We start from the raw sequence: 14,399 nt of genomic DNA, 5'->3' as shown, positions 1-14,399 counted from the left end.
ATGTAAGCTGTGCAGAGATCTCAAGGTTAAAGGAGGGTACTTTATTCCCTTAACTTACTCATTCCGTAACTGGAGGGTATTTGCCAAGAGCACAGAAAGGGGCTTGGATTCAGCACGCTCTTCTCTGTCATTAAATTGACTGCTGAGAATGGAGTAGTTCTAATTTTGTTGATCTAACTCAGTTGATTGGTTGTTCTAACTAACTTGTTTTCTGGCTCACCGTTGAAGTTCAGCGGCAGGGGAAAGGGGTCCTACTTTTTATTTTTTCTTCCCCAGGAACTGAGCCATTTCTGCACAGGCTCCCAAACTGACCCCCTGCCCCTACCACCTTGTTCCCTATTCTTCTCAGTCACTGAGTTTACTTGGTTGGTGGTCAAAGCCTTTGGCATGTTTGGATCTTGCACCCATTGCAGATGGCGGTCCCTTCTCCTGTCACCTACAGTGGCTGAAGAGGCAAAGATGATTACCCAGAGGAGCACTGAGGCATCAAAGCTCATCTGGCCTTTTCCCAATTCACTCATTGTTGCCAGGACATCCCCCCTCGGCCTAGGAGAACCAGGCCCCTTACCCTGCCAGCTAGAATTAGAACCATTTCTTGTGTTCACTTGCTAACCTGGCATGTTTTGTGTCAGGAACAGAAGCTTCTAATCTGAGACAGCGTAGTCATGAGCAAAACATGATCTTAACCTGACTCCAGCAATTTGATCCAAACTCACCTCAATTTATGTATTCATTCAGCAAATATTTACTGAGCACCTGTCATGAACCAGGCAGGCATGATGTGAATACTCGGTCACCCACCTTCAGTCCAGCCATCTGTGGCACTTTTCTTAAAAAATGGGTATCTGGTACACATAGGAAAAATAAGTCTGGATCTAGAAGGTATTATCAACTGGGGAGTTTACCTTCCTGAAGCTTATTGTCCAGTGAGCTAGATGTTCATAAATAAGGAGATATTTAGTCAGTCTCGTAGTAAAGAAAAATGAAGCAGGGTTGGGTAACTGTGAAGACAAAGGCATGCCATTGGAGATGGGGTAGTCAGAGGCCTTTTTTTTTTTTTTCCCTTAAGATTCTATATATTTATTTGAGAGAGACAGAGAGAGAGCATGACACAGGGATGGTCAGAGGGAGAAACAGTCTCCCCGTTGAGCAGGGAGCCCCTGCGTGGGACTCGATCCTGGGACTCCGGGATCACCACCTGAGACGAATGCAGTTGCTCACCCGACAGAGCCACACAGGCGCCCGGTCAGAGGCCTTCCTGAGAATGTGACATTTCAGTGGATATAGGGATAAAGGGAGAGAGGAAGCGAGGATACTTAAAAGAGTATTCCAGATGGTGGAAGGGCAAGTAGGAAGGCCCTGGGGTAGGTCTGTTCTTGGCTTCCATCCAAGAAGCCAGTGTGGTTGGAGCAAAGTAGAAAGAGGTGAGAGCACACTGAGGCAGAGAGGTGAATGGGGAGAGGGGAAAACCACACAGCAGCTTCTCTCACAATGAGGACTCTGGCGTGAGTTTCAGCTATCTCTACTGTGCCTCTTCCCTTCTGGTTCAGTTCTGGAAGGCCAGTGTCAAGGTGAATGGGACTGACTTGAGTGGGACTGACTCTTGGAAGCATAATTACATGACCCTATGACTTAGAGAATAATATGCTAAATGTAGATGAACCAATCCAACTGTACTTTAGATTTATCAGGCAATTTCCATCTTCCGCCTTTGAATCCAGGAAAACCTGAAACATTTTGCACAGATTTTTCTAACATTTTAAAGCTTCTAAAAGAAACTGAATCCATATCATGTCTTGTTACTTTACCTTTAGAACAGCAAAGAACCCTTCACTTCAGATCTCTAAGGCATTCAAAAAACCATTTAAGACATTTTATGAGATCTAAATAAAGTTTCTTAATGACTCAGTGAATGATAGCTATGAGAAAATGGATTTAATCCACTACCTTTTAAAGATGGCCTGACACTGATGACCAAACATTTAGTCACCTTTTTAAAGAGTTCCTCACGAGTCTCTTTCACAAAGGTTATTGTACTATGTCCAAAGGGGAAAAGTACTTCAGGACTTACTTCTCCTTGAAACACAGTACTCACCCTATCACCACCTAGACACTAAATTATTCTCCATCTAATGGACCTCAGCAAGATGAAGAGGTTCAACATTCACAGCAAGGATTTAGCTCTAGGGAGAACAGAGGCAGTATAATTCAGAGCCAGTTGCTGGGTCTGGGGAAAGCCTCCTTCTCGGGTATGAAAGTGCAGAGCCCAGTGCTGGGCTGAGCCCAGAGCCCAGAGCCCAGGCTGTTGGGAAGGAGTCTGTAAACCACTGAAGATTACCCCATTTCAGTCCTCGGGCACTCGACTCAGTGGTCTCTGTGATGGCTCAGCCAGTGTGCTGCTTAACCCGTCTGAACGACTGATATGGTTGCTAGGAAACCATGCTTGTTCAGCCATCATGGCAGCCTACACTGGCAACATTGTGTTCATTTGGCTCATAAATAATGTTGCTAAGGAGTCAAAATCTAGAGTCATTCAAATGAGCCCTGCTTTTAGGGGTCCCTCTTCTCACTACCTCATAAGCAGGTAGGTCAGCATCGCCAGTCCATTTTATTAATAAGAACAGGAAGGCAGAGGGAAGCCAGGGTCTGTTGCCTAGAGGGAGGCAGGCTGGCGGAAGGGTTATGAGCACCGGCTCTGTAGTCTGGCTCCTGGACTTGACTCCGCCGGACTTGACTCTCTTCTTGGCTCAGGCACTCAGCCCAACTGTTTGACTTTGGGTGATGCATTTAACCCTTTCATGCCTCAGTTTCTCCATGTAAAAGAGAGGGAGTGAGAGTCCCTACATCAGAGCATTGTTGTGAGAATTAGATATTCCAGGAATACCTGTGAGCCTTTTGTATATATCTACTCATTTATCCTTTGTTAACCTCTGGGAAGTAGACACTATTGTCCCCCTTTCACCGATGGGAACACTGAGGCACAGGGGAGTTAGGTTCCTTGCCCAAACTGGCAAATGTCAGAGCCAGGATTCAGTAAAGCTCTTGGAATAGTAGGACATACAATAAACACTCTTCATAAATGAGAGCTATTCTTAACAGCAATTATTTAGAAGAGCCAGTCAGCAACATAAGGCCCTGAGACTGCCCACAAAATATTAGTTTGCTATTTGGTTAGCCTACCCGGGGTGTGGGGTAGGGGGATGCCGCAGCAGCACATATCACTGCAGTTGCAATGGGTGGCAACGTTTTCCTCAAGAGGACGGGTGCCTCCTGCTGACTCCTGCACCTTCTCCTCCGAGTGTGTCATGTGCTTCTTTCAGGGCCAACTCAGTCACCTGGAACCCTCACAAGATGATGGGCGTGCTCTTGCAGTGCTCTGCCATTCTTGTCAAGGAAAAGGTCTGTACCGCCTCCAAAGAGATGCTGGCAGCCTCGGTGTCCTTTACAAGGCGCAAGAAGGGAAAAGTGTGGTTTTGTTCGGTTTGGGTTTTGTTTTGTTGTTTTGTTTTTTAACTGTACTTGACAAACACACAAGATTGCCAGCCCTGTTGAAACAACAGGGCCGTTCTTCCCTGCCCTTGTGCCTCCGTGAGGGCCAGCGTGTGCCTCCTCCTGGCTTTGCCCTCTATTGCCCTTCCTACTGCTCAGCGCTCAGGGCCCTGTCAGCGATGAAAACTATAAGGGCATCATTTCATTGCCCATTTCCTCCATGTTTGTATGAGCAAACGTGAGAGCCATCGGGTGGGCGAACCCCTCTCACCTTAGTGAATAGAAGTGCTCCCTGGAACATACCACAAGTTCTTTGCGTGAATCTGAGGTCCCAAGAGCTGAAGTAAATTAGGCAGAACAGCATCTGCAAATGTCAACTTAGGACAACAAGGAATGTTGACTAAAAAGCGTCTGGAAATAAGTTAGTTCTTGAAGTGTCTAATAATAGAACCCTGCTTTCAAAAGCATTGTTGCACCAGTAAAATGTGGGTACACTGAGGCATTCCAAAAGTTGATCTCCAGCTTGTAGGAACCAGAACCTGCCCAGGCTCTTTACTACGTTCCTAGTAACGTCTGTTAACATTACAGGAGATCCTGGAAACTAGACTTCGGGGAGGGGGTCACTTGGGGGAGGAAAATTCTTCACAACATGAGACCGTTCCACCCACTGCAGGGAATTCATATCCCCAACCCTTGTCCACCGAACACCACAGTACGTCCCAGTCTTGGAAACAAGCCGAAACACCCCACACATTTCTAAGTGTCCCCTAGAGGGGACGGTGGGTTCCTTCTTGTAAGCATCAGAGACTAAAAAAATCATTTTCTAATCAGAGGGACAGAGAGAAGGGGGAAAAGTTTTTCCAAGGGTGGTTTTCGAGAAAGATACCAGAACAAACGCAAGGCCTTATAAAGACATTAGAAGAAAGGTTGCATGGGATCCCAAGTCCCTCCTTCCCTACCAGCCCCGTTTCAAAGCCATTCCCATCTCTGACCTACGAATACAGATGCAAGCTTCTCTTGATTTTCATGATAGGGTATACTCCAAGGATGCAACCAGATGTGTGCCGGCTACCTTTTCCAGCCAGACAAGCAGTATGATGTCTCCTATGATACCGGGGACAAGGCAATCCAGTGTGGCCGCCACGTGGACATTTTTAAGTTCTGGCTGATGTGGAAAGCAAAGGTACGAAGGAGAGAATTCAGACATAGGACAGAAATGCAGTGTGCACAGGCTGGCTGGCAGAAGGGAGACAAAGATATATCACAGATAATTTAATATGTGTGTAATCAATATCTAGGTAATTGAGTTAACTGTATGTTCTTTGTTTGCAAACGAGATCACTTTATCCCTTATGTCAAAATCTCCCTTCTTTTCATTCAGTCTTCTCAGTTGGAATTAACATGAAGTTTTCTTGTAACTTTCTCTTACAACAACTAAAAATTTTGCCAAGATGAGGCCTTTCTCCGTCGTCCTTAGGGATGCTGAAACTATTTAGTGCAGATGTGAAGAAATTGCTGCATTATTCTATGCAGAACCCTGAAGTTCTTTATGAGGCCTCGAATCATGGGCTCTATTGGACAATTTTTATTTCTTTTTAAATAATGGCTTTCCCATCATTTGTATTTTATATGCTATTCTGGAAAACTGCATACTTTATTCTGAGAAATCATACTGTTAGACTAAATCATGATGCGTCCGCATTCATCAACCTTTTGGGTTGCATTTCTGTGTTTAGGAAAAAAACAACAACTAGTAGAATCTCCCCCTAAATATGGGTGAGGGAAAGGATTGCCTTTTCAATTATTTGTTTCAAAAGTATGTAATCAACTAAGGCAATTTGATTTCATAGCTTTATAGTGCAACCATTGTTTTTATTTACTGACTATAAATTAATTTTAATAATTTCCACACTTAAGATTGTATCTACTAATACCAAAATGAGAAAGTTTTCCAGCAAGACATCTAGTCAAGTGTTTTTCTGTAGGATGGATTTGATAGATTATTAGTTTTTTCCTTCATTAAGTCATTTTTGTCTTAATATAGAAATAGTCTGATTTCTACCACAAAGTAATCATAGGTATTTTAAGCATATAAGTAGCCATGAATTGTAACAAGAGAAAGAGCCCTATCTTTTAGAAATATAATGCCCACGTGGCCTACGTCAGTAATTTACGTCTTCATTTTGCCCAACAATAAACTCTTGAACCATCTGCCAGGAGTTTGGCTCATAGTGAATTAGTGCTGAGGTGGGATCCCAGGGCAGACTTCTTTCTCAAGTGGAAAGTGGACTGACCAAGCGATGCCTGGGTGGCTCAGTCGGTTGAGCATCTGCCTTCTGCTTAAGTCATGATCCCAGGGTCCTGAGATCCAGCCCCTTGCTCAGCAAGGGGTCTGCTTCTCCTTCTCCCCTTCCCCGCTGCTCCCCCTACTTGTGCACATGCACACTCCTCTCTCTCTTTCTTTTTCTCTCTCTCTCTGACAAATAAATAAAATCTTTAAAAATAAGAATAATAGAAAGTGGACTGGCGAAGGTATCACACTCAGCAGTGACTACTTGGGGAGGCTCATGCTTTGCCTGTGCTGGGCCCTGCCCAGGCCTACTGACGATCCACAGACCAACCTTGCACATCTGTTCGCCTTGTTGACACCAACCCACTCGACAGCCCCCATGCTGCTGTTATTAATCAGCCTTGCTGGCTTTTAAAACTCGTGCTCAACCAGTTTGCCAAGAGCTAGAGCTATTGCACTCTCAGGGCATGTACTGAGACCGGTGGCTTTCCCACCTGCCTGCCTCGCTGGCCCCAGAAAGCAATGGTACTGTGTTCTGAGGAAGGTAGCTTGCCAGGGAGTAGAGACATGCTTAGCCAGGAGTTAGGGCCAGGGAAGGTGGGTTCTAAAGTAGTATTTCACCAGCTCCGCCGTGAAGAACCAGTTGTTATTGTTTTTTAACCTACCATGGACCAATACAATAAATTATGAATTGGTAGAAAAAATGAAGTAAAAAACTGTGTAAAGCTTAGACATCAATTTTTCAAATTAGAGTCAGTAGACATAAAATTACTGTCAAAATGCTGTTAGAATTTCTTACTGCTGAATCTCAATTTCTGTTCTCGTATTTGTATGCACCAGTTACAGCTTGTGGACAGCTAGCTACACTTTTGAGTACCGCTATCCTAAGGCAAATGAACAACAGGCTTCAGGTCCAGGCTGTCAGTAACTGGAAGGGAGCTAAGAGCCCTAGAGAGACCAAGTGCCCAGAGACTAGAGTGTCTTCAAAAGAGAGTAGACATGCTTCCTTTTATTGTTTATGATGCCGTGAAGAAACTGTACTCATTTAATTAGGTTGTTCTTCCTAACCCTCTCCAAGAATACTCTTATGGGGATTTCCAAAAGACAAGGTCAGCACAGTTTCCTCAAATGCTCATCCCAGGAGCAGTCAACCCATTGCTAACCAACATGACTTTTCTTTTTCTAAACCAGGGCACAGTGGGATTTGAAAATCAGATCAACAAATGCTTAGAACTGGCTGAATACCTCTATGCCAAGATTAAAAACAGAGAAGAATTTGAGATGGTTTTTGATGGCGAGGTAAGTTGTCATCATGGACTTGATGCATAGCATTTCCAGAAAACCTACTGAGGGATGTTCCTGAAACCATATTTTCCCCACATTGCCAGAAGGTGCTTCTGAATTTTTATTTTTATGTACTCTTCATTTAATTCCCTCTGTATCTAGGAACTTCTCTTTCGATAGCACTGGGAAGACTTCTGCTCTTTTCCTTTTCTAAAATGGTACAACTCTTGACCAGCCCTTTGTAGATAAGAGGATTTCACTTGGCACGCTCCTGAGTTGGTTAAGCATCCTATTCTTGATTTCCGTTCAGGTCATGACCTCAGGATTGTGAGTTTGAGCCCTGCTTTGGGCTCATGCACTGGGCATGGAGCCTGCTTAACATTCTCTCTCTCCCTCTCCAGTTCCCCTCCCCCACTCTTAAAAAAAGATTTTTTGTTTGTTTGTTTCTGCCCTGAGTTCGTATGTACATTGCGCACAAGAAGGTACTTGTCATACTAGTATTGACTGAATGCTTGCTGTGGGTACATCCCATGTCATGAACTGAGTTGTATAGTAGTGACCAAAAGAATAGGAGCCCGTGTTCGGTAAAATAAAGTCCACTCATAAACCGTGTAACACCACCTACATCATCTAGAAAATTGGTTAGAAGAAGCAATTCTCTGGCCAGATATGACTGGATAAACTAGGCATTGCTCCCCCTGGTATAGAAGTAACATGGTCTTCAAGATGGACTTAGAGCCCCCCCCCCATTTTTAAATGATTCTATTCATTTATTTGACAGAGAGAGGAAGAGAGCACAAGCAGGGGGAGGAGCAACAGAAGGAAAGGGAGATCCCAGGACTCTGGGGTCATGACCAAAGCAGACACTTAACTGACTGAGTCAATTAGGTGCCTCTTAAAGCCCTTTTTAGAAAAAAAAAAAAAAATTTCTTCGGTCTGGGAGCCTTCTGCCAATGTACATAGAGCTTTGGGAACAACTTTCTTTCAAGTACTCATAATTTTCTGGTTTGTTTGTTTGTGAAAATTTCTGCAGCCTGAGCATACAAACGTCTGTTTCTGGTATATTCCACAAAGCCTCAGGGGCATTCCGGATAGCCCTGAACGACGGGAAAAACTACACAGGGTACGGAATCTCTCCTTGTCTCATCTAACTCTATGCAATTTCTCTAACTGGTCAGAACATCCACACTTTAATGTGTCTTTCTAGTGGGGAAGAAATAAAAAATAAAGACTTGGGGTGCTAGGAAGCCATCTTGCTACATTCTTTTTGAATCTGGATTGTCCCTTTGTAGGGGGTAGGGGGGGCAGGATGCAGCCCTGTCGTAGGTTGCTGTATGCAGGGCAGTTGAATGATATACATATTTCTAGGAACTTCCATATTAAACTGTGTCTATTAAAATGTCTTTTACAAAGTTCAAGTCCACTCTAATGCTGATTCATTCTAGTTGTTGATTTCTGCATCCATTATAGTATTTGTAATTGTTGGTATTTGTATTGAATTTTTATAATATTTCATTCATCTAACAAATACTCATTGACCATAGTCTATGTGCCAGGTGGATCCTGGGCTCTGGATTGTTCAGGAGCCTTAATTTGTGTTGCAGTGTATAAGAGTTTTTTGGTTTTTTTTTTTTATTTTATCATTGTTCCAGGACTGACTTTCAAAAGTCAGCCACACAGTAGTTTCTGAGGGAATTTATGATCGGGTGGCCTCAGTCATTGGAGAGTAACCACTGAAGAGACTCAGATACAAAGTGTTTGCCTTTATGCCAGTAAAGAAGCGGATAGTGAAAAGCAAATGGCTCTATTTTTTCAACTAAGAAGTGGGTCGCATTGTTTAAAAGAGAGCGGTGTTAATACTGGTCTTGAGTTTTGTTTTGTGTTTTCCATCACAAGGTTGCTCCCAAAATCAAAGCACTGATGATGGAGTCTGGCACGACCATGGTTGGCTATCAGCCTCAGGGGGACAAGGCCAACTTTTTCCGGATGGTCATCTCGAACCCAGCTGCAACGCAGTCTGATATTGACTTCCTCATTGAGGAGATAGAAAGACTGGGCCAGGATCTGTAACTGCCCTCCACGAACACGAATTTATGGGCATTCCCTTTCCTTCTGGCTCTCTAGAACCACCTTTGTAAATGGCTAAACCACATAGGATATTTCACTGAGGGAAAAACATAATATCTCGAAAAATATTGTTTAAAACTTACTTAAGCTTGTTAGAGTTCATAGGAAATACTGTTCTTTTTAAAAAGTTGCCCACTAGAAACACAGTATATATGTACAGTTATATATACCTCTCTCTATATATGTATATGTATGTGTCGTGAGTGTGGCTTGTGACAGATCACAGCATGTCTCCCACTCCCAGAGAATTAACTTTCCCTTCAGCAGTTACCGATGGGCCAAACATGCTGCAAACTAGCTTGCCCAAGAATCCCAGGAAAGATGTTTTTCAAGATGTTGTGTCATAGGAACCAAGGGACATACTGTTGGTGAGAGTTGACCTCGTTATCAGTGTTTCTCCTACCTGAGGTGATGATGAATGAGACAAAGTACCAGTAGATGACAAGAATCACACCCTCTCCATTAGTATCCTGGTTGGGGAAAATCATAGCCGAGTCATTGTTACAGGTGTGCTGTTGTTGTATTTTTAAGGACTAATTTGTGTAGATTGTGTATATTTCTGTTGTCTGACCTTTGGGGGGTAGGGGAAGAACACATGTAATGATTTCAATGAAGTGTTTAAATTGTAGTAAATGAGATAATTGCTTATTTATATTCAGAGATTTACCATGCTAAAGAGACGTCTTGTATTTTCTTCCCATTTGTAATGTATCTTATTTATATATCAATGCAGGAAACTGTTTATGGTATTTTCGTGTATTTGTGAGCCAAAGAAAAAAGATTAAAATTAGTGAGACTTGTATTTATATTAGAGTGCTCTTCAAATAATGATTGAAGCATAAGTTTGCTGCCTGTAAGAGAATTCTGATACTGTACATAGAATCATCTATATGGAAATCCCATGACTTCAATAATATCTGCTCTTCTATTATGCTCTCTGTCTGGCTATATGTCTGGTGTTCTCAATGCTTTTCTAGTAACTGTTGGATAGTAACTAGATCTCCTATAATTTTGTAGTAGTTCATGACCAATCTCTGTGACTCGCTTAGCTTAAACCTAAGGCAACGTTTCCGAAGACCTTCTTAAGAGCTCCAATGAACTGACCAGGCTCACAACTGTTTCTGAAGAAAGAAAAATTCACACTGTGCGTTTTAGAGTATGCAAGAAGAATATAAATAAATAAAAATATTCTCCATGGAGAATTTGAGCAAAATATTCTTTTAGATTCTGTATCATACACAGAGCTTTCCAGCGACCGTGATATATCACCACCCAGCCAATCCCCTTTCCATTAGCTGTCTTTAGGTGATGGTCACTACCATTCTTAAGCTGGGACTCAATGCACTATCATAGGTGCCCAAACCCCTGATCTGTAAAATCATTCTGACTGCAGTTAAATAAAATTTGTAATTCAAGCCCAGAGAAAGAGAAGCCATCCCTGTTTTTCATTTTCCTATTTGCATCTTGGCGTTCCATTCGTGCAGCTATTCAAAACCTGTTTTCTTCCTCTGTCACAGGCACTGTTCTGGGCACTGGGATTACAGTGACATGCATGGCAGACAAATATTCCTTCTAATGGGGATCTTACAGCATTTGGTATATGTAGTATCTGAATACCTCTAAGATCACAGACTTATGCTTGCTGCTGCTCATGCTTATACGGTGGGCCCGGTTCACTTTTTCAGGAAACATGTCTTGGTGCTGGATCATTAGGAAATAGGTCCTACTTTCTAGATTCTATTAAGCTATAATAATACTATTTCACTCATTTGGGATACAAGGAGCTCTCTTATTGAGCACATGGAGGGATTAGATAAGAGTCCTTTGTAATTAGCATACTGACTGCACGCATGACTTGTGGTAAGACCAGGTGCCCCAGGGAGATGCTCGTAAAGTCACTTGATTCTTTCTGCCCCTGTTCCTTCCAGTCTCCTCTGTGGTATGATTCTATCCACGCCCTTGTTTGAATTCAGGTCAATCCTATAGATTTCTGGCCTCTCAGTTATAAGAACAGTTTCATTTTAGCAATCAAATGTCCAGGTCAATGTAATAAGGGAAGACTTCAAATTTTTATACACCAGAGTTTCTCCCTTCCCTGGTTCTGGCACTGTCTTGGGCTGCAATCCTATAGTGGTAGGGGGAGAGAGACTGGTGGTGGGACAAGTTCAGCTTCCTTTTTTACTCTTCAGCTCATCTCTACTCCCTAGCCACCGCATTTCCCCTAGGGGCAGAGGGGTTAAAGTAAGAAAGGCACAGTTTCAGGTAACTGATAAATTCTCATCTAGCATGAGGGCCTCTGGTCCATGAGTTTTTTTTTCTCATGGGACCATTTGGGAGTGGGGGTGGGGTGGGGATTTTTCTTTTATCAAGGTAAAGTCCAAGATACAACATAATTCATTCTTTATAATATACTGTATACAGTATTCTATGAGTTTTGATGAACCCATTCAGTCCTGTAACCACCACCACAGTCAAGATCTAGAACAGTCCGCCACACCAATAAATGCCCCCTGCCCCCTTATATGCAGCACCTTTCCCAGTCCCTAATTCCTGGCTACTTCTGGTTTGTTTTCTGTCCCTAGAGTTGTGCCTTTCCTATCGTGTAAATGGAATCACGTAACATGCAGCCTTTTGAGTCTGGTTTGTGTCACTTAACACAATGCATTTGAAGTTCATCCAGCCATTGTCTGCATCAGTTGCTGGTTCCTTTTATCACATAGTGTTCTGTTCCTATGGATATACCAATGTGTTTCTCCATTTCATCACAGAGGGAAATTTGGGTTGTTTGCCCTTTGGGACAAGTAAAATTAAGTCACGTAAATGTTTGTATGCAGACTTGTGTGTAAACATGGGTTTTCGTTTAACCTCAATAAATACCTTGGTATAGCAATGCTAAATCGTACAGCACAGAGTGTGTTTAACTTTCCAAGAAGCTGCTATACTGTTTTCCCAGGTGGTTGTACTATTTTGCTTTCTCACCAGCAATGTACACATTTTCCAGTTGCTCCGTATTCTCACCGATTGTTGGTATTTTCAATTCTTAAAAAATTTTAGCCTTTCTTTTTTTTGTTATAGTTTTATTGCGGCATAATTTACATGACCATATAATTCACCATTTAACCTACAATTCCCTGGCCTGGAATAGATTCACAGAGATGTATATCCATTACCACAATAAATTTTAGAACATTTTCATCATCCTAAAATGAAACCTTATACCGATTAGCAGTCTCTCTTCGTTCCCACACAAACGCTCCCTCTACCCTCTGGAAACCACTCATCTACTTTCTGTCTACAGATCTGCGTTTTCTAGACACTTCATATAAAAGAAATCACACGATCTGTGTTTTTTTGTGACTGGTTTGTTTCACTGAGCATGTTTTCAAGGTTCATCCATGCTGTAGCATTTATCAAAACCTCGTTCCCTTTATTGCTGAATAATATTCCAGTTGGAGATAGACTATGTTTTTTTTTGCCCATTCATCAGCTAGTGGACATCGGGGTTGTTTCCATTTTTTGGTTATTGTAAATAACCAAATAATACTATGAGCCTTTGTATACAAATTTTTATATGAGCATGTTTTCATTCTAATAGTGGTATCTTGCTGTAGTTTTAATTTGCTTTTTCATGAAACACTTTTGAAGCATCCCACTGATGCCCTTCCACCTCGTCGCACATGAGGCCGTCAGGGTCTCTCCTCCCGCGACCACTTAGGACTCAGACCCTCATCTCTGAGCCCCTCGGCAATCTACCCTGTCCTAACTTTTACTGGAAGCCCTTCTCCTCAGGCAGCACTCTTGGGTGGAGTCCCTTTTATTTAAAATCATGACATGGAGTATATAAGGAGGGTATTTTTTAAAAAACTGGCATGTAAAGGGTAAAGAATGACAACATGATACTTGAGTACCCACTACTCAGCCAAAGAAATAGAATATTCTCTAGTACCTTAGAGCTGTCCAAACCATCATGAACACTTCCTAACAGGATGCTTCCATTTTCCCAAGAAGTAATCACTATTCTGAATGTTGTGTTAATTACTCTCTTGTTTTTCTATATAGTTTTACCACATATATATGAAGCATTATTGTTTACTTTTACCTGGTTTCACACTATGTAGAAATATAATACAGAATATATGTACTTCTGTTGTTTGTCTTTCTATTCAACCTTATGATTTTGTAGGACCAGAGCTAACCTGTAGAAGGTCTTTGTGCAGTTAAAAAAATTAAAAAGACCCTCCCTCTCCCTTCAGGGACAGGCATCCCTGTGCTAGTGTGTACAGCTTGGCACATGGAGCATAGACTAGATTGCCGTGCCTTCTGAACCCATCGCCACAGCCTGCAGTTACAGTCTTATGTGGTAGCCTCATGTTTTTGAGATTTACCTTTGATGATGATTCCAGCCAGGATGAATTCATTTTTATGGCTGTTTCATTGCATAAATATACTTCAGCTGGTTTATCCATTTTATCAGGGGTGGGTATACGGATTTTTTCTAGTTTCCTACCTTTAGGACCAGTGTTGCTATGAGCATTCTGTACTTGCTGGCAGGTGCACGGGTAAGAAATATTTTTCTAATGTTTATATCCAGAAGTGAAATGGCTGGGCCATGTTGTTGAACTTCACTGAGTAAAGGAGAGTGGTCATACCAGGTTTCACATTAACCAGGGACACATTGTTCTATAACCTCACCATCACTTGGCCTAATAATTTTGCCAGTTTAGTGAGTATGAAATGCTATCTCTTTGTGGTTTTGTCTTACCCTGATTAAAAATGAGGCATCTTTTCACATTTTTATGAATCATTTGTGTTCTCTCTTCTAGGAAATGCCTAAATCATGCCCTTTGTCCAATTTTCAATTGAGTTGTTTGTCTTTTTCTTATGATATTTAGGAGTTCTTTATACTTTCCAATTACTAATTCTTTTTGATTATAGGTTTGGCAAATATCTTCTCCTAATTCGGAGCTTGAGTTTTTATCTGATTAATGCTTTTTTGAAAACGTAAGTTCTTAAATATAATGTAGTGAAACATATTAGTATTTATCATTATATTTTCTACTTTTTTGTGTGTCTTAAGAAATTCTTCCCTATCCTAAAGTCATAAAGATATTTTCATATATATATATTGGCTTCTAAGTTTTATGGTTTTATTCCTTTCACATTTAAGTCTCTATCTGTCTTGAATTGATTTTTTTAAAATATTTGGTTC

The 14,399-nt window shown here is 41.8% G+C and overlaps 1 protein-coding gene across 2 annotated transcripts in view; it reads left to right on the top strand.

The window, feature by feature from the left end:
• Positions 1–10,392, top strand: part of GAD1 (glutamate decarboxylase 1) — a 40,170-nt gene extending 29,778 nt beyond the window's left edge. For both annotated transcript variants that reach the window (XM_082689211.1, XM_082689212.1), the window contains exons 13-17: positions 3,321–3,399; positions 4,523–4,672; positions 6,971–7,078; positions 8,097–8,186; positions 8,960–10,392. In XM_082689211.1, the coding sequence (XP_082545337.1) occupies positions 3,321–3,399; positions 4,523–4,672; positions 6,971–7,078; positions 8,097–8,186; positions 8,960–9,133 (601 nt within the window). In that variant the 3' untranslated portion in view covers positions 9,134–10,392. The remainder of the gene's footprint in view (positions 1–3,320; positions 3,400–4,522; positions 4,673–6,970; positions 7,079–8,096; positions 8,187–8,959) is intronic.
• Positions 10,393–14,399: the final 4,007 nt, after the last annotated feature.

Source organism: Mustela nivalis (genome assembly GCF_964662115.1).
Source record: "Mustela nivalis genome assembly, chromosome: 11".
NCBI classification, from domain to species: domain Eukaryota; kingdom Metazoa; phylum Chordata; class Mammalia; order Carnivora; family Mustelidae; genus Mustela; species Mustela nivalis.
Note: the sequence above shows the minus strand (reverse complement) of the source record. Positions and strands in the feature narration are given on the sequence as shown.